At 32.9% G+C, this 21,140-nt stretch overlaps 1 protein-coding gene across 3 annotated transcripts in view; it reads left to right on the top strand.

Moving 5' to 3' along the window:
* LOC140039970 (low-density lipoprotein receptor-related protein 1-like) overlaps positions 1-19,134 on the top strand; it is a 75,245-nt gene extending 56,111 nt beyond the window's left edge. For all 3 annotated transcript variants that reach the window (XM_072085561.1, XM_072085560.1, XM_072085559.1), the window contains exons 59-86: positions 114-301; positions 1,028-1,077; positions 1,179-1,326; positions 1,449-1,645; positions 1,961-2,200; positions 2,552-2,683; positions 3,068-3,202; positions 3,361-3,486; positions 4,063-4,179; positions 4,441-4,560; positions 4,902-5,024; positions 5,249-5,371; positions 5,712-5,843; positions 6,206-6,442; positions 6,660-6,779; positions 7,346-7,477; positions 7,837-8,078; positions 8,324-8,508; positions 8,636-8,886; positions 9,162-9,332; positions 9,828-9,944; positions 10,350-10,425; positions 15,525-15,619; positions 15,794-15,923; positions 16,229-16,308; positions 16,552-16,636; positions 16,856-16,991; positions 17,288-19,134. In XM_072085561.1, the coding sequence (XP_071941662.1) occupies positions 114-301; positions 1,028-1,077; positions 1,179-1,326; positions 1,449-1,645; positions 1,961-2,200; positions 2,552-2,683; positions 3,068-3,202; positions 3,361-3,486; positions 4,063-4,179; positions 4,441-4,560; positions 4,902-5,024; positions 5,249-5,371; positions 5,712-5,843; positions 6,206-6,442; positions 6,660-6,779; positions 7,346-7,477; positions 7,837-8,078; positions 8,324-8,508; positions 8,636-8,886; positions 9,162-9,332; positions 9,828-9,944; positions 10,350-10,425; positions 15,525-15,619; positions 15,794-15,923; positions 16,229-16,308; positions 16,552-16,636; positions 16,856-16,991; positions 17,288-17,446 (4,047 nt within the window). In that variant the 3' untranslated portion in view covers positions 17,447-19,134. The remainder of the gene's footprint in view (positions 1-113; positions 302-1,027; positions 1,078-1,178; positions 1,327-1,448; positions 1,646-1,960; positions 2,201-2,551; positions 2,684-3,067; positions 3,203-3,360; positions 3,487-4,062; positions 4,180-4,440; positions 4,561-4,901; positions 5,025-5,248; positions 5,372-5,711; positions 5,844-6,205; positions 6,443-6,659; positions 6,780-7,345; positions 7,478-7,836; positions 8,079-8,323; positions 8,509-8,635; positions 8,887-9,161; positions 9,333-9,827; positions 9,945-10,349; positions 10,426-15,524; positions 15,620-15,793; positions 15,924-16,228; positions 16,309-16,551; positions 16,637-16,855; positions 16,992-17,287) is intronic.
* Positions 19,135-21,140: the final 2,006 nt, after the last annotated feature.

Raw genomic sequence — 21,140 nt, 5'->3', positions numbered from 1 at the left:
TATTCACTTCAATTTCGGGTTTGTTTTAAGAACCACCAAAAATGTCATTTTATTTCTGTTGAATACATATATGCATGTGTGTCGTAACAATTTCATTTATTTGACTTGTTTAGGGGATTCACACACTAGGAGTAAAGAATCCTGATGGACTAGCTGTTGATTGGATTGGGCGTAATCTGTATTGGTGTGACAAGGGATTGGATGTCATAGAGGTTTCTAAATTAGATGGACGATATCGTAAGACGCTAATTAGTGAAGACCTTGACGAGCCAAGAGCTATTATTGTTAATCCAATGAAAGGGTAAGGTTAATTATACAGTATAGTGGGGGTGGGTGTTGCTGAAATGCCCTTTAGAGATGCCCTTAAATTATACAGTATAGTGAGGGTGGGTGTTGCTGAAATGCCCTTTAGAGATGCCCTTAAATTATACAGTATAGTGAGGGTTGGTGTTGCTGAAATGCCCTTTAGAGATGCCCTTAAATTATACAGTATAGTGAGGGTTGGTGTTGCTGAAATGCCCTTTAGAGATGCCCTTAAATTATACAGTATAGTGGGGGTGGGTGTTGCTGAAATGCCCTTTAGAGATGCCCTTAAATTATACAGTATAGTGAGGGTGGGTGTTGCTGAAATGCCCTTTAGAGATGTCCTTAAATTATACAGTATAGTGAGGGTGGGTGTTGCTGAAATGCCCTTTAGAGATGCCCTTAAATTATACAGTATAGTGGGGGTGGGTGTTGCTGAAATGCCCTTTATAGAGATGCCCTTAAATTATACAGTATAGTGGGGGTGGGTGTTGCTGAAATGCCCTTTAGAGATGCCCTCAAACTGGAGATCAGCAGAGGAAGTGCCTAACTATTCAAGCTCATGAAGACTTTTGTCCCTCCCTGCTACTGGCATCCCCACATCCCCACATCCCCATCCTTTTGGGCAGCCCTATCCAGAAGGGATATTTTATTCAACATTTGAATTCTTCCATATTAAGACTTATTGCAGAATTGTATATTTTACTTTACTTTTTTCACACAGAGAAATGTTCTGGACAGATTGGGGTTTAAATCCATACATTGCAAAAGCAGGTATGTAATGTTTGGTTTGTTTATATAGACAAACATTTCTTGATTAATTTTGGGATCAAGGCTAGCTTAATGAATTGTTTGCAAATGTTACTTTGTATTAGGCATGGATGGAGAAAACGTACAGAAAATTGTAACATACAAGTTAGGCTGGCCAAATGGTCTTACCATTGATTATGCAACTAATTACATATTTTGGGCTGATGCCAGAGAAGATCGCATTGAAATGGCCAATAGTGATGGAGAGAATAGGTAAAGCATCTTATTTTATTTTGTATTTTGTAAGAAAGTAAGCAAAAAAGATATACTGTATTAATATTGCCTTACACAAAAGCGATGTTTTCAATATGTATTTTTTATTTGTGTATTATAAGGAGGACAATTATTAGACAAAGCAGTCCCCACATATTTGCTATAACCTTATTTGAAGACTGGATTTATTGGAGCGATTGGGAAAACCGGACGATATCCAAAGCCCACAAATACTCTGGTTTAAATCAGACTCTGTTGGTTACGAACCGTCACAGACCAATGGATCTGCATGTCGTTCACCCCTTGAGACAGATTTCAGGTATCAAATGAATGGATTTAAATTATTATTAAGAGCAATATATTGTAGTTTTTTTTTATTACCAACAATAATTCATGTACACTATTTGGTAAGAAGTACAATTTTAGATATCTGTATAAAATGATGGATCGATGATACTAATATGGACCATATAGCTGAAACAGCTTCTATCCTATCTACAACCAATTTAAGTTTACACATAAATAAGTAAGAACATTGAAAATTACCGAAACAAATACTGCAATGTTTTACTGTACTTAATTTTGGCTATGGTTCATTATATGTAGCTAATGTGAATATATATTATCTGTAAAGGTACATTTAATCCATGTGAAGATGGTGGCCCATGCTCTAATCTTTGTTTATTAAAACAAAATGAGGAATTTACTTGTGCTTGTCCCAACAACTTCTACTTGGCTGGTGATGAAGCTAATTGTGTATCTAACTGTTCAGCCAGTCAGTTCACGTGCGGAAATGATAAATGTGTTCCATATTGGTGGCGCTGTGATGGAGAAGATGATTGCAATGATAAAACAGATGAACCGGACAATTGTCGTAAGTAGAGATTGCGCCTTCAAAATAAAAACACAGCATCAAACAACAGTACCATAAACCCTATCAGGAGCATTTATTGTTTTTCACCAACAGTCTGTCTCCTTGTGATTGTAGGCTATTTTCTGTACATTTTTGTATGTACGTGTTTTAAATAATTCTATAATTCAGCAGTTTTGCTGCTAATTGGTTTATTAATAACTAAATAAATTGAATGAGTTGAACAACCATTGATAATGCTAGGCAAATGTGTACATGGTAGAGATGTATAATCATTATGTTTAGCAATACAATGCCTGTAAGACTTGCAGTTACACTTGAGTTGTTTTTACCACTTGTTTGTTTTTATTGCAGCTCCATTTTTTTGTCAACCTGGTCAGTTTCAGTGCAACAGTTCTACAGCAGACGATGCTCAGTGTATTAATCCTTCTTTTCTATGTGATGCTGACAATGACTGCACTGATGGATCAGATGAGCTTAACTGCTGTATGTTTCAATATTCTCCATTTTAGTAACACTATTTGATTAAGCAGAAATTTGATTAAAAACACATTATTTAGAATTATCAGGCAACCTTTAGTCAAAATTGATATTGAAAGGCATTGCAATACAGTACATCCATTTTTGGTAAAAAAAATATATACTGTATATATCATACTTTTTTCTTATGAATCATAATTGTATGATTTTTTTTAAAGACAGTTCAATATGTACATTTCTGTGACAGTTGCATCTCTTAGTTATTAACAAATTCTGGGGCATTATTTTAATTAAAGATCTGTTCTGCTTCACTTGCATAATGCAATTGTCAAATGTTACTGTTTTTAACCACATAAAGAATAAATAAATAAAACTATTTTCGGTTTATAGATACTCATACATGTTTGCCGAGTCAATGGAAATGTGAAAAGGCATCAAAATGCATAGCATTGTCCTACAAGTGTGATGGCATCGACCACTGTCCTAGTGAAGATGGTGGCGTAGCTGAGGATGAACAGGACTGTCGTAAGTTGGAAAACTTGACATTTCATTTTTACATATTTATTTTGATTTGATTTTGGGTTAGCAACATTTATTCAAAGAAAGAAATAATTACAATGATTGTGTGATATCAATTTTATAATAATAGTGAAAGTTTTAAATTCTGCTATTAATTATTACAGCACCGCCAACCTGTTCATCTCACCATTTCCAATGTGTTGTTACTGGTCGATGTATACCAAATATATGGGTCTGTGACCAAGAAGCTGACTGTGTTAATGGAACAGATGAAATCAATTGTGAAAATCGTATGTATTATTTTATTATTATTTTTACTTTTTATATATTCTTACTTTTGTAAGGTTTAAATTTTCAATATTAGAGGCAAGTGAGTGAGTGGCCGAGCGGTTAAGACAGTGGAACCGTAATTACCTAGCCATAACAACGGCAGGGGTTCGAGGCTCACTCACTCCATGGTTCTGGTGGTAGAACGAGTCTTCTCAGATAAGGACTATAAACCGTAGGTCCAGTGTACACATCTAGCTCGTGTGCACTTTAAAGAACCTAGTACATCTTTCGAGACGAGTAGGGGGTTACCCCGGTGTATTAGTACATCACAGCCACTGATCACCAACTGGGCCCTCTGGGAGACCAGTCATTGACTGAAGAGGTTACTCAGTATAAATATATATTTCAATTCAAGGCCTAAAATTTGCACTTTCAACATTAACTTTTTGGCATTTTTTTTTCTTTCTGTTGGTTGTTCAGCGCTTCTGCATTTTGCGCTATCTTAAATTGTACATTATTATTAATATTATTCTCCCTTCTCTGTAGACATTGTTAATGATTTCTAATTTCTACATAAAAACAAAATTTGTTTGCAGAGAGTAAAACTTGTCCGCCGGATGAGTTTATGTGTAACAGTGGAAACTGTGTACCAATCACATGGAATTGTGACGGAGAAAGTGATTGTGCTGATGGATCCGATGAGATAGACTGTGGTATGTATTAAGCTCTGTCTACACTATCAAACTCTTTGTGACAAAAAAATGTGATGTGCCCATATATGGACATGATGATGTCATATCACTACTATATTTGGACATATCACTACCACATTTGGGCACACTTTTTTTTGTCAACTAGTTTGATAATTTAGACAGAACTTTAAAGTTGTTTGATTATGTAATATAAAATAGGAAATAGGTTTCGTTCTTATTAGTATGTATTTTAAATAATTTCCTTTTTATGCTGCTTTACAGAGACTACTACTTGTCCTACATCCAAATTCCAATGTGTTGAATCTGGACGTTGTATACCAACACGCTGGAGATGTGATCTTGACCAAGACTGCTCAGATAATTCTGATGAAGCAGATTGCCGTAAGTATTATACAATACCATTCAAAAAAACATTTAGTCAGGTGTACAGTGTATGCAAAGTTTCATAATTTGAATTACTGATTCCTTCCAAGAATTTACTTATTTACTGTATAAGAGATAAAAGTAGAGTGGTCAAAATATGGTGGATTGGGAACTCAAAATATCGTATAGAGACTGCTTCATAGTGATACCTTATTCTTGGCTAACCTTAGCAAGCAACTGTTTGGTAATAAAGTGTATGTTATATTGTGTGTCCATTACTACTATTTTGCTTTAGAAACTTTCAGACCTGCATGCCTCTTGTGAGCATAGTTTTAAGCTTTAATGTAAATCTTTTTCAGCATCATTCGAATGTACTGAGGAAGAAAGAAAATGTGCAACCGAGAATCGTTGCATCCCAAACCGATGGTGGTGTGATGAGGAAGATGATTGTGGTGACAACTCTGATGAAGAGGATTGTGGCTGTAAGTAAAACATTACAAAAGTAACCAAACTATGACAAACTAGTGAATTTGAAAATTAAAAATAAAACTGTTATTTGAATTGTGCACGTGCTAAGTTTAAGCCTTTTGTACATTAATGTTGAGGACCCGTAAACAAAATACTAGGTCATTTCAGACATGTGGTCTACATTGGTTTTATATACGTTAACAATTTGTTCAGTACTTTTTGGAATATTTTATTTCAGCTGAGCCAGATAATAATTGCAATGAAAATGAATTCCAGTGTTTAAATTCACATTGTATCCCATCAACATGGCGATGTGATTCAGACTTAGATTGTGTTGATGGATCAGATGAAGATGATTGCAGTAAGTAACACATTTTATCAATGACAATATTGAAAAATAAATGATATATGTATATAGTGGGTTGAACACTTACTGGCTAAACCCAATGGTCCCTAAGCTTACGGTGGTCCTGAGGAAGAAAATAAGCATTAAAATATGTCAAAGAGTCCAAAGGCCTACAGCACTGGAGGGCGGCTTATTGTCCCCAAACCAGAAGTCTTGGTCTCTGTATTACACCCCTGTATTTTGGACACCACCACCATATATTTGATATTATCTATTCTTGCTATTTCACTATAGCATTATCAAGTACTAGGCCATCCATTTCTAGTAATGTCATTTTTTATCTTTTGTATATCAGATGTTCAGCCTAACAGAGTGTGTTCGCTAGCTGAGTACACTTGTGACAATAACCAGTGTAAACCAAAAGCTTGGCTTTGTGACGGCGACGATGACTGCGGTGACAATTCAGATGAAAAGGAAGAAATTTGTTGTAAATATATTACTTTTTTACATTTTATCATTTATTATTTATCATAAGTTATATCATGCGGTACCTCAACAAAAGCTTGGTATAGGGTAGAACCTTTGAATATCGAGCTGGGTCAATCTTAGTTAGGGATGTTTTTAGTGTTTCTCTCTTAAAAGGTTATATGTACATTATTTATATGGTCGTTTTAGCTCCTGTGATAGATGTAATTGTTTATGGTGTTGAAATTGTTATTTAATATAATTATATTGCTACATAGATGATATATGGGGGGATAGATTTTGACCCAAGACCAAAATCATATATATCAAATCATATCTGTACCAAATTAAATAGAAATTGACAGTAATGTAATACATTTTTAGCCTTCACACAATGCAGCAGCTTTGAGTTCCAGTGTCTTAATAAAAAGTGTATTCCATCAAATCAACTATGTAATGGTGAAGATAATTGTGGAGATGGAAGTGATGAACATTGTGATGACAATCATTGTGAAAGTGACCAGTTTAAATGTGATAATATGCAGTGTATTCATTATTCCTTGGTTTGTGATCATATCAAACACTGTGGCAATGCTTCAGATGAGATGTACTGTATGAATGGTAATTATCTTTTGCAAACCCCAATCTCTTTTAATTATGATTTTTAATTAACTCAATTGAAAGATTTAAACCATACAGTTATAGGTGTCTTATTTGAAAATGCTGTTTTCAATTTACCAGTTCCATCTGCAAAAAGACCTCAACTTAAATTGATTATTTTTTTAGTACTGTTTCTATGTTCAGAGGCCAACACCTGTTTTTTCTTCTTTATAACTAGCTACCAATCCGTGTGACGTACAAGGACAAAGACGTTGTGACATCTGTGTTCCAACTACCAAGGGATACTACTGTGAATGCCGTCAAGGCTTTAAACTTGAAGCAGATAGATCTTGTTCAGGTAAAATGTTTATACTCATTCACTTAAAGCTCCGTCTACACTATCAAACTAGGTAGTGATATGCCCAAACATGGTAGTGATATGCCCAAACATGGTAGTGATATTACATCATCACGTCCATATTTATCACATTTATTTGTCACATAAAATTTGAGGCTTAAGAGTACGTTCCTAATTTCTACACTTCAACAGCTACTCAACTTCATTCCTTGATGTGTTTTCCTGGTTTTTCTTATTTTTTGTTGTTTCTAAGCCTTTGAAGGTATTTAATTTTGTTTCGGTCTTATTATTATTTTTCTTAACTTATTTTACTTTTATTACCATTTATTTTCTGATTCATTTATTTATGGTAAAACACAGTAAAATATAGAAGGCCTACACTGTTTGAAATTATTTTCATTTGTTCAAAGTTAAAAATTGAAATAAAAATATAAAAATGAGTTAAAAGGTTACAATTTGGTAAAATACAGAAAAAATACATCATTTAAAATAAAAAAATAGAGATAAAATACATTTTTATAATTATATGTTTATTGAATTCTTTAATAACTTTTCCACTGTTGTAGATATTGATGAATGCAGTGAGTTTGGTTACTGCTCTCAGCTTTGTACCAATAATGAAGGAGGATACTTTTGTTCATGTGACGACGGTTATTACAAAGAAATAAAAAATGGAAATTCTGTATGCAAAGCAGAAGGTAATGTTTAGTACAACTTTTTAAATTTTCATTGGAAAAGCTGTGTTAATCTCTTATTATTAATTAATTGGAGTTTCTGATGAGAGAACTTGATAGTGATTCAATATCTATAAAAGTATTCTCTGATAATGTGGTATGGTGCCATGGAATCAACAGAATTTTTTATAAGCTATTTCAGAGTTGTTTTTATCCAAAATGTACACAACAGGAAAGGAAGACATTGGAGAACTTTAGATGGGAATATTTCCTGCTAAGTTCTGATGAAAAAATATTTATTCACACTTTTCTAATAAAATTAATATTTATCTTATATTGAATCTGCAATATATGTTGATTTTCATTACCTATTTCTTTTCCAGGTGACCCAGAATATCTCCTCCTACCTGAAAGTTCACAGGTCATCAAATATTCACCAGAGCGTAACAGTTTTACCTCTGAATATTATGGTGAAGTTCGCATCGGTGCAATGGACTTCCACTATAAGTCTTCTACTGTCTTTGTAATTAATTCACACGAAAAAAATATTTCAAAACTGGTTCTTTCTGAGGGCTTTAGAAAACGCAGAGATATCGGACAAGACACAGGACAAGAGACTTTACCAGTAAGTTTTTATGTTTTCATTTCCTTGTGTGATTATATGTCTCAACAAAACGACAATGTTTACCTCAAAGTACAGTCAATCATACCAAACTCTCCCAAAACCAGATTTTCTTGAAGTCCAAACGTTAAATTTAATTTCCATTAAAAACACATTCAGAATATTAGAAATTTCTGGTATTGGTTGAGTTTACTTTTAAGAATAATAAGTGTTTTCCAAAATGATATAAATATACTTGTCTTAATTAGATTGCGGGGCTAAAGAATCCGCAAGACATTGCTGTTGATTGGGTAACTCAAAAGATTTATTGGACCGATGCTGTTGACGATAATCCTGTCATTCAAGTGGCCAATCTTAATGGTTACAACCAAATGACGTTAATTGATAGCAATCTAGATGAACCATTGGCTATTGTTCTTCATCCAAAGAAAGGGTATGTTCAAAATATGTGTAAAAAATGTAAAAATTAACTTTTTATATGTTTTGTTAATTTGTATTGCTACAATGAACAGTTATTTTTTAATTTGTGATTTTAAATTTCTACTACTTTTTTTACTCAGGCTAATGTTTTGGAGTGACTATGGAGCAAATCCTAAAATTGGGGTTGCAAACATGGATGGTTCTGGTGTAAAAGATTTAGTAACCAAAGACCTACAATGGCCGTCAGGCCTAGCAGTTGATCACATACAAGATAGGCTATATTGGGCTGATCCTAAAGCTAAAGTTATTGGAAGTATAAAGACTGATGGAAGTGATTATAGAATTGTAATCAACTCAACAGCATTATTGAAAATAGGTTCTTCTGATGCGTGTAAGTACTAATTAATGCCAAATGGTTGGCATTACAACATACCCCCACAAAACTAGTGTTTTTTACTGTACTTTGCCAGTTTATCATCACTGTAAATTAAAATCGATATTTACCAAAATCATGTTGTCTTAGCGAATTATTTATTTATATATATTTGACAGCTTCCTCTAAAACAGTGACAGTTCAACTTTTTTTGCTAAATACCATTGTGCTTATTTGCAAATCTTATCTAGTTACTAATGACCAGTAGTAAATGTTTTCATTTTACATTTCAGATTTAGAACCTTATGCACTAGATATATTTGAGGATTGGATTTATTGTTTAACATACAAAAAGAATGAAATGTTCCGTATTAACAAGTTTGGTGTTGGTAAATACGAGTTACTGAAAGAAAACATTCGACAAATATCTGATTTGGTTATCGTACAAGAGCACAAGCAGCAGGGTAAGTGGTCAGAAATTTGTTTTATATATTTAGGCAAATTGCCAAGGATAACCATAAGTGAATTCATTCACTATCCTTCTTAAAGGTGGCAATTCCATTCACAGACAAGCCTATACACAAGATGCTGTACATAAACAAAGTCTTATTTCAAGGGAGTGGAGTGATTTGTCATTAGAAAAAATCCTGACATAAGACAGGACTTGAACCCATGACCCTTGTACAGTAGTTTTAATAATTTTATTTAAATATATTGTAATAAACATAAAAACAGATAACAATAGCAGCCAGCCAAAATTGTAGTACACTAGTTGTATATATGTCAATAACAGCAATAAAAACATTAAACCTTCACTATAATTACTATTAATCATATTTATGACTACTATTATTATTTCAAATCTAAGATTATTCAATGGTCTTATGCATTCATGACGCAAAATATGGAAAGTGCAAAGTTGAACGTGATACAGTATTAACAATATTTCTATTTTGCAGACATGAAAAATCCTTGTGATTCTCTGCCATGTGCTGGTGGTGTTTGCTATCTCAGCTCACCAAAAGCTGTCTGCAAATGCTTTAGTGGTGCAGTTTTGAAAAATGGTGAATGTTCGGGTAAGTTTCTTCACTTTTATTTTATCAGTGGAAGAAAACGGTTTGGGCTACCCTAGGTAAAGAATGTAATTATAATTTGTTTTAAAGTGTTCCAGTATGATTGTTTTTCTGATGCCACTGCACAAATACAATTTGAAAACAAATTGTGTACAACAAATCCCTACACCTACTATTTATAATTATTTTATTTCTTTTTGAGAGCAAAGGCTATATTAAAAAAACAAATAATTACAATTAATAGTAAAATCAATAAACAACAATTGATGATTTTAATATTCTATTCTAAGTTATATCTGAAAAGTAAAGTGAGGATAAAAAGGAATACTCCTACTGTATAAACCATGTGAAAATATATAATAATAATATAATATATAAGCCTTATGATGGATATTCATTTGCCTATAGGTACTAAATGTACAAAAAACTATTGTTCTAATGGTGGAACATGTCAAATGAACAGTGATCAAGTACCAGTGTGCAGGTAATATATTCATATTCTTTCAAGTGTTAACTGTTACTCTGCATGCTTTCCCCCTGTTTACTAATTACCCATTAATCATCTACTTTTAGCATACTGTTATTTTACCCATGTACCTATTCAATTAATTAAATATGTGATTGGAATGTATTAAAATATACCCTTTGGTAAAAAGCGTATTAATGAAATGTCATTTTATTATTAATAATTATAAAGTAGAAGCCAAAAAATAATATATTAGTGATATTTATGTGTTTCTGTAAAGCTGTTTGGTTGGATATTCTGGTGAAAAATGTAAATCAAGAATTTGTGAAAATTACTGTTTAAATGGCGGTAAATGTAGTGTTAACAGCAACGGACAAGCTACTTGCATTTGTCCAGCTTCTTTTACGGGTAAAAACTGTCAAGTGAATAAATGCCAAGGAATTTGCAAGAATAATGCAGATTGTGCTATGATAAGTGGGACGATGACTTGCATGTGAGTCTACAAGTTATTGGTGCTCTTCACTACCACCCACATTGAACCAGTCACTGTGTGTACCATCTGGTTGTTGTACACCACCATTGAACCATTCACTAGTGCACCATCTATGGCATTGTACCATCATCATTGAACCATTCACTAGTGTACCATCTGTAATGGTATTGTACCATCATCATTAAACCATTTACCATTGTACCATCTATAATAGTATTGTACCATCACCATTGAACCATTCATTAATGTACCATCTGTAATGGTATTGATTGTCATACCATCACAATTGAACCATTTATTAATGTACCATATGCAATGGTATTATCATTCATACTGTGTGAATCCCATCATTTACATGTCAGACCATTGGGTATTAATTCTGTAATGTATAGTAGTGGTTTTGAACCATTTTAAATGATGAGTATTTTACCCCTTACCTTGATTGTAAACAACATGCAATGACAGGGCTCGATTTATCTTTTTCATGTTGCTAGCCCACTGGGCTAGTTCACTGTAGATTTCACTAGCCCATACATTATTTTACTAGCCCACTCTTATTATCGCACCGTGATAGCAGGGCCGCCATATAAATGAATTCAGGCATTTTGTACAATAGAGGGCGCACTAATCTAAACGCTCGAGAATTGCTAAACATTTACATAAATACTGTGTTATGCGCGATTTGAACGATTTGCGCAATTTAAAATTGCGCAAAGAATTCTTGCGCAATTTGAAATTGCGCAAGGATTTTCTTGCCGTCATTAAATTTAATTTTTAAGTTAAATAGTAAACGTCTAATAATTTGTAATAATTATTGTTTCTAAAAAAAATCCAATCGTTATTAGTCTTATTAATCGTCATTAGTACTGATATTTGAATTGAAATTATTATATTACTATTGGTATTTATTTATGCCTTCTCCTCATATTATGTGTGAATATGGTATTTTATAGAACCATTGGGAATTCGAGATTTTTTTTATTCGTCAAAAAAAATTCGGGAGGGAGGCTCCCGGGAGGGTAAGGAAATGCGATATTATCTTTAATTTTGAATCATTCTTAGAAATTACTAACAAAATATGGGTGTGCATGATTTCACAATCTGTCGAAAAACCTTGCGCAATTTGCAGATTACTTGCGCAATTTAATACGTTGCTTGCGCAATTTGAAACACATGTTTCAATTTTGTTTCAAGAAAATCCTTGCGCAATTTCAAATTGCGCAAATCGTTCAAATCGCGCATAACAACTCTATTAAACTATTATTGCATGAAAAATTACACAAAATTGTATTTCTTTATTGTTCACATTATAAAAATTAACTTTGCGTCGCGACGCATAGTCTATTTCATGCTCACCATATTCACAGAATCGATTTATTGAGGTCTTTTTGTTGTTGGGCTTCAACCTAGCCAAGAAAACTAATTAGATTCTGTCTACCTTAGGCTAGGCCTAGGCCTAGAGAGCCTATTATTTATAGTAGGGTAGCTAGGATAGACGTAGGCCTACCTAGCCTAGCTAGATCGCATTGGAGCACCTGGCCTACTCTACTCAACTGTTACCAAAATGGTAGTATCTAGCTAGGCCTAGCTGCTGAGCAGCCATCACGATGCCAAACGATGGCTTTTGATTCTATCTAGGCCTACGCATATTATAAAATATGGCCTCCATGGCCTACCTACAGGGATAGAGCCAGCCACCCGGCCCTACAAAATATCCCTAGCTTTGATCTGTGACAACCAGGCCTGACAAGAAGACTAGACAAGTTATTTTTAACATTGACAAAATTCTACTACATTTGGCCAATCACAGTTCGTTATTTATGGTCATATTTTTGTGACACGTTTGACCTGATAATGAAGCTCCGCCTACTTCACAATAACCTGGGTGACAAAAAGGGTAGTAACAAAGTGCGAGGCAGCGAGGCACGCGAGGCAGGGAAGGCATGCGAGGCAAGTCAGAAATTTATGCGAGGCATCGTTTTACCATCATCAAAAAATGCGAGGCATCATTTTATCATTTCTCAAAATTGCAAGGCAGGAAATCACCGAAATTGAAGTAGCCTAGGCCTAGGCCCGCTAGGCTAGTTTCCTTTTGCACCTGCCTTGTATTTTAACCAACTTTATCCTGAATACCACAGCCTATTAGAATTAGTAGGCCTACTTTAATGAAGAAAAATCACATAAAAGTAACAATAAATCCATTAAATTGGTGATTTTACAGACGTTGTTTTTCTCGCATTTCGCACACTCAATGTTCAATATTTTGGTTTCTATGGAACGCCAAAAGAGCAAAATTAATTAGAGGGCTAAAAACTCTGTGGAATCCATTTATATTTAACGCATTATTTGGTGAAAATCAAGTACAATTTCAATAGATTTTGTCACTGTCAGTAAGGAAAAATGTTACTGTTGATAATGTACACGGTTTCGTTACCTTTTAAAGAATAAAATAGAAAAATTCATCATAATATCCTTAGTAGGATGTCCTAGGTCTAGACTAGGTAGTGATGTTGATTTAGGATCGATTATTATTCTTTGAAAACAGAACAGTATCAGCAGTAACATATTACAACATTTTTATTGACAAATTAACAAATATATTGAAATAAAACGTGTTTTTCACCAATAAATGCATGAGAAATTGACGCATTCCACTGAGTTTTAGTCCTCTATTATCGTTGCTCTTTTGGCGCTCCATAGAAACAAAAATATTGAACATTGAATAAGTGAAATTCGCGAACAGTGTGCGAGAAACACGACTGTAAAATCATTAATTTAAGGATTTATTTGTTACTTTTTATGTGATTCTTTCATTAAAGTACTCATGAGGTATACTTCTAAGGTGTGGTATATACACGATAAAGTTAGTTATTTATCAAATTTGGAGTAAAAATACAAGCGAAGGAAACTAGCGCCAGGTTTATTAGTACGTACATGGACAACAATAAATTAAAATCGTTCGTAATATACCTAGCTTACTAAAACAGGAATAGTGTATCATTATTAAATATTACACCAATTATTATTTTATCAAAATTGATTAGATTATTTTCTACATAGGCCTCTTATCTAGGTTAGGGCTAAGCATATTAGCTAAAGTTTAATTTTAGGCCTAGTATTACAAGTCTTTTTTCACACGCGCTCCAGAATTCTGTTGCAATTTTTTTCTTTGCGGCATGTTATTGGATCGGCATATCAGTTACCTTTTATTCACCGCCAGTTATTGAACTTGTCCTGGCAATCGCTGTTCACTTTATTTGCGAGAGAGGTACACGTGTTGTTCCTAGAGAATGGAATGTCAAAAAATGTCTTTGGCACGCCGCTCAGAGAGAAGTCTGTGCGTTGCTGCTGAAACCACGTGCTATAGGAGGGGAATGCACCACAATCCTCTGAGCTGAGGGCTGAATCATTCCGCTACCTGCTAAATAGTAAAGAGGGATTTTCCATCTCTCGGGTCTACCGGATCTAGGCGCAGGGGTGTGACAAAATATTATTTTCACTCTGCTATGTTCGAGAGACATGTGAGTAAAATAAAATAAACAACATGATGAGTGTATACACGAATCTATTTAGGTACGCTTGTATCGATTGATTATTAGGCCTATAATATAGCATAATAGCACGTTAAGATATGCCTCGCACCTTTTTGAAATTGTAAACTATATGCCTCACATGCCTCGCACTTTTGGAAATGATAAAATGATGCCTCGCACAAATATTTGGCATGCCGCGCTTGCCTCGCGTGCCTCGCTGCCTCGCACTTTGTCAACACTCTGACAAAAACATAAATGGCCAATCATAATTCGGAAAATTTGCTTGATTATGAGAGGCTCCGCCTACATCATCACTTGTTATGGCCACAGCAGCGCCCGAGTGGTTTTTTTGCTGATGTTGCCAAGACATATGTCTTTTATGCTGGAGTTATTTTTATGAGGTCATTTCGTCCCAATTTCGAGTTCCCACAACCTACTAGCCATCCGGGCTTAAAGGAAGATACTTTAGGTAGCCCGGAGCTGTTTTTACTAGCCATTGTACGCCGGGCTAGCACTAAATCGAGCCCTGAATGATGAGTAGTTTACCTCTTACCTTGATTGTAAACAACATGCAATGATAAGTATTTTACCTCTTAACTTGATTGATTAATGTCTCATTGTTATGTCATTCATGCATTCGGTAGGTGGTATGTTAACGGATTATAATTTAGTGTAATGTGCATTCTGTTGGTAATTACATTATGCATGTGATGTACAGTTTAACATTTCATTCATTTGTGATATGTGGGAGTTTCTGATGCGTGACATTCTAAATTATTTGGTTTCAGCGGTAAAAAAGTGATATATTAATAATGTATCTATTTTATCTACTCATCTATTTTTGGCTTAATTTGTTATCATAATAGTCACTCAAACACACCATTGTTATATTTATTTCTTATATTTATTTAAAAATGTTTTTTTTTATAAGAAAATTGTTATGGCTATCCTATCTGTTATTCACCCATTGATTACCATCCATCATCCCTTCATTCATTTTATAACCGATTTTTGTTTGATTGAAATGTCTCTAACTTAAAGAAAGCTAATCTATCATTACATTTTATTATCATTAAACTTTGTTATTACAGTTGTCTGGAAGGTTTTTATGGAAAGAATTGTGAACGACAAAAAATTAATCCGTGTGTAAACTTTTGCAGAAATGGAGGAAATTGTACAGTGAAAGGTAAAATGTAATTTGTGTATTTATGTAGGTCTGTGATTTCCTTTGTAAGACATTATTATGATTTGGGATGTGTACATTTGAAATACTAATATCCTCAAAGAAAATGCACTATTGGTTTCGACATCATCAGATTTAGTGTGTAAACTAATTAAATTTGTGATATCATATTTTTAGATAGTGTAGCAGAATGCTCTTGCCCAGTTCAATATGTTGGTGCTCAGTGTGGTAAAGATCTTTGTAATGGCTATTGTAAAAATAGTGGACTTTGTACAGTGAAGGAGGAAGATCCAAGACCTACTTGCAGGTAGTGTGATACTGTATTATTGTGGCACTAGAAAATGTACATATAGTTTAGCAAGAAAGAATGACTATTCTAAGACTATTTAGACAATTAACCAATATTATCTTGTAGAACCTTCTTATGGCCAATCTGTAAAGCTCTTTTTCTTGGGCCTGTCGGACAACTTCAATTGCTAATGAAAGGCATCTTTAAAATCTAACCTTTTTATTCTAAATTACATTGAGGCTTTTACATAATGTACACGTATATATTTATAACATGTAACCATCCATAATTTTTAATAATTATTATTTTTTTTAACATCCTAGTTGTCCAGCTGATTTTACAGGAAATACTTGCCAAACATCGTTGTCAAAATCTAAGTCAAAACAGACTTCATCGCAATCAGGTAATGATTTTTAATGATGATGATAATGATGATTAATGATAATACTATTTCTGTATAAAGATAATAGTAATAATTTACATGTGAGAATATTTGTGAACAAAATTTAAATTATTCTCAGGTGGGACTCAAACACATGACCTTCAGATCACTAGCCTGGCGTTCATACGTACGGCACCATGATGATGGTTTAATAACTTAATTAGTTGGTCTTTTAAGTAATTTAAAATTGTAATCTTTTTTCAGGGTCGTTGCAAATTGCAATTCCAATTATTATCTTCATTTTGATTATAATCATCATCGGAGCTGTGTTCTGCTACAGACGACAGAGGTATTTAAACATGTTTTTGTTGTTTTTCTTTACATGTACACTCTCCAATTTGACACTAGTCCATCTATGAATAAAAGTAGTTCAGGATGGTTCTTTAGTTTTATTTAATTATTATAATATATAATGGTTAGATAGTTTTGTATGAACTGATTTTTCTATATCAAACTCGCTTATAACCTCAAACCTACAGCAGTCATTATTTGCATCTTTTGATTACAGATTATTAGGTGGCTTCAAACATTCTAGGCTTGATTCTGCGGACACTGATAGAAACTTTGGAAATCCAATGTATATATATAAACCACATAATGAAGATGGCTTGTTAGAATCTCCATTTGAAATGGACATCGAAAAGGTAAGCAGTTTGTATTCAATTCTTTTAATTCTTTATTAACACATCAAAACATAGTTGATAAAATGAACATCAAGGAAGAAAACAAATAAACAACATTTATCAAAACAATTTAGTTGGTGTTTCCTTAAAAAGGCAACATAAATCATTGAGCAGCCATAAGAAATATACATTTTCAAAATAAAGGGCTCCCTCTTTATTGATAAGTCAATAAGACAATGAAATTCATCCTCATTTCTATCATCCTTATTTATTAGATATTAAAATAATAATAATAATGACAATTTTACATTTTTCAGACTAGTAATTTTTCAAATCCAGCATATGGATCCCTTTACAATGATCGAAACAGTGGCTCGCAACTAAGTTTAGATGAAAAGAAAAATCTAATAGATGAAATAGAAGATGATAATCAACCTTTAATAGTGGATGACTTTGATATGTCGTTTAATGGTTAGCATGTTAAAACAAATAATAATAAGGATCAATAATTATAAAAATAATATATATATATATGTATTCTTTCTAAGAGTTGTACCTTGATTATATGAAGCTAAGGCTTATATGAAAAGGTCAAAGGTGAAATATGTATAAATCAATTCAACAATGGTATAAAGAAAAAAAAAAATTAAATGTGGAAAATTATTTGAGAGAAACCAAATTTAAACAATCAAATTCAAATCCAGTCATAACAATTTTTAATTTCCAGAAATAATTTTATTTTGATGTGTGCTACATTCCAAAAGAAACGTTTTTGTAAAAATAAAATGTTTTTTGGTAAAAGAGAAAAGACAAAAAAAAAATGTTTTTGGACACAAGTTAGTATTATCAGTGTGGACTATGAGTTTGGACATGGTATTCTCTTGTACTTAGTAGAATGTGCAGGAACAGAAACAAGTAATATTTCATTTTGGTGACCCAAAAAAGGTATGAATACTGACATGATACTATATTTATTGCCAATAATGTCTTCTAGATTTGCCTTCCTTAATCTCAAATATTGTGCCTTTTGCCACCACTAGTATTTTTACACACATTTTGTAGCAGTATTTTTCTAATTTATTTTTGGTTTATTTATTTATTTATTTATAAAAAAACCCATTCATTTGGCCTATTTTATAAGTGTAATTAATAATTTTATTTAATATACAAGAAATTATTGTTTGAAATTTGTAAAAAAGATTCACAATAAATGATGCTTGTGGGATTGTACAATAAATAAAACAACATGATTGATAGATCGTGGACTATCCTATACAACTAATGTGTTTAGTTCTCTTCCATGTTTTGTTATGGACAAGTTGTACAATAAATAAAACAACATGATTGATAGATCTTGGACTATCCTATACAAGTAATGTGTTTAGTTCTCTTCCATGTTTTGTTATGGACAAGTTGTATTGAAATTGTACAGTATATTTTATATATGTTGAATGGTAACAGGGTTTTAGTAGGTAATATTAATGAACATGTATTATTTCATTAAAAATGTAAATTAGTGTCTCAATTTAATATTTAATTAATTTTATTTGTATGTAAAGCTATACTGCTACTAAGACTTCAATTATTGTTGGTCTTTATTATACACAGTGTACTGCATTGCTTTCTATCTTTCCAAAAACTAAAAAGAAGTGGTAGAACTGATAATATTTGCTTCCTGAAAGCGGTGGAAAGACGGTTATTATGTTAACCTAGGAATATATAATAGTAACCTACCCATTTATCAAAGAATGTAAGCAAAGGATTAAAATATGCGCTGTAGTATTTTTGTATGGTCAAGAGTTGACTTCTAAATTAGATTGAAATAATGGACATTTTGAATAAGGCTCACATGGGTTGTAATGTTTTGCTTAGCAATATTTTTTTTTACTCTGGTCTTTCATATAATTATTTCTAGTTTGTACTTGTTAACAAGGTGGATGGATAGGCCACCGTCAATGTCTTCCATTTAGACTACACGTTACACAAACTCAATACCATTAAACAAAAATAGTTTGCGTACTTAATAGGTATAGAAATACCGTTTAAAGCGTCCCAATTACGCCGCAGAGCGTTTATGCTTTTTGTCCAATTAATTGTATATATTTTGAACATTTATAATATGCTACTTGGTATCATTGCAGTATAGTAAACAGTACTACTCTCAGCTATGTTTTCTTCTTTTTTATCAACCAAATTATGACATTTTCGAAAAATGGCCAAAGATGTTTATAATACAATATTATGCCCATATGCAGAAATATTATTGCATAATAATTAAAGATTAAAAGTACATATTTTGGCCTATTTTTGAAAAATGTTTTATTTTTTGACATAAGATGATGATAATGCAATATGTGTGCATATATGGCAATGTTATTGCATAATAATTAAATTTTAAAAAGTTGATTTTTTGGCCATTTAAAGGGAAATTTCCGAAAAATTGCCGATTTTTGACCCTTTTATTTTTTGACATAAATGGTTACTATTGCATAATAAACATGCCCAGAGTCGAATAATGGGTTCTGCGCATGTCAATTGTGCTATCATAACCATATTTGACATAAATGGTTATTATTGCATAATAAACATGCGCAGAGACGAATAATGGGTTCTGCGCATGTTAATTGTGCTATAGTAACCAGTTTTGACATAAATGGTTACTATAGCATAATAAACATGCGCAGAGGCGACTAATGGGTTCTGCGCATGTTAATTGTGCTATTAGTAACCAGTTTTTTCGAAAAATAAAAAGGTCGAAAATTGAAATTTTGTTGTACTATAGTACAGGGGAATTTTCGAAAAATGGCCGATTGTCGAATAAATGGTTACTATTGCATAAAAAACATGCGCAGAGACGAATAACGGGTTCTGCGCATGTTAATTGTGCTATAGTAACCCGTTTTGACATAAATGGTTACTATAGCATAATAAACATGCGCAGACGCCACTAATGGGTTCTGCGTATGTTAATTGTGCTATTAGTAACCAGTTTTGACATAAATGGTTACTATAGCATAATAAACATGCGCAGAGCCGACTAATGGGTTCTGCGCATGTTAATTGTGCTATAGTAACCAGTTTTATCGCAAAATAAAAAGGTCGAAAATTTCCCATTTTTTTGAAAAAATCCCTGTATTATTTTATATTTATTTCAAGAGCAATTCCACTACAATTCATTTTGATGTGAATCAAATAATTCATTCCACCAATTCTAATAATATATTTTGATAATAACTCGTACTATAGAGGTTATTATCCAGTAACCTTTAGTTACTCCTCTTACAGTTACACATATCCTATGATACCATGTGGCCTAGAAAAAAAGCCCCAAACAAAGTTAACGGTAATTTTGTCTCAATTTTTTAAAAAGGCTAACTTATCAAACTACTTGGAATATGGTTGGCCAATCAGAAGTCAGGGTGGGTTTTTTAAATAGTTACATATAAGTAACATATATATACAATTTTGATTGACAATTGTTCACACCCTAAAAACACAACAAAAAACGTCTCGTCATATTAAAAGAACTAACAATTAATACAACATACATATTGTAGTCAAATTTACCGTGTTTTAAAAAACAAAATTCATGTACTGTAGTACAAGGATTTTTCGAAAATTGGATAAAAAAATCTCGACTTTCTCAACTTTTAACAACAAATTTTAGTCTTATTATTCTATTATTTAATATTTTTATTCATTTAATACATCGATCATGTGATAAACCCCTAAAATTGACAGTTTTTAGTATGCCGGTATTCAAAACAACCTCCTAGATTCTTGGGTCCCATTGGCCAATTGTCTAGTTTCCTCATTATCTAATGACCCAGTCCAAATCAGTTTTAATGACCCCACATGGCTCTGTCCATTTCTTGTCCATTTCTTTTTGCGTTCTTTACCGTTCCGAGTGAGAAGACTGAGCTGTACCCTTTGCGCAGGGAAATTTGCGAAAAATGGCCGATTTTCGACCCTTTTATTTTTTGACATAAATGGTTACTATTGCATAATAAACATGCGCAGAGACAAATAATGGGTTCTGCGCATGTCAATTGTGCTATAGTAACCAGTTTTGACATAAATGGTTACTATAGCATAATACACATGCGCATAGGCGACTAATGGGTTCAGCGCATGTTAATTGTGCTATTAGTAACCAGTTTTATAAAAAAA

This window comes from Antedon mediterranea, chromosome 2 (genome assembly GCF_964355755.1).
Source record: "Antedon mediterranea chromosome 2, ecAntMedi1.1, whole genome shotgun sequence".
Classification (NCBI taxonomy): Eukaryota; Metazoa; Echinodermata; class Crinoidea; order Comatulida; family Antedonidae; genus Antedon; species Antedon mediterranea.
The sequence above is the reverse complement of the archived record's forward strand: the minus strand, read 5'-3'. Positions and strand labels throughout refer to the sequence as shown.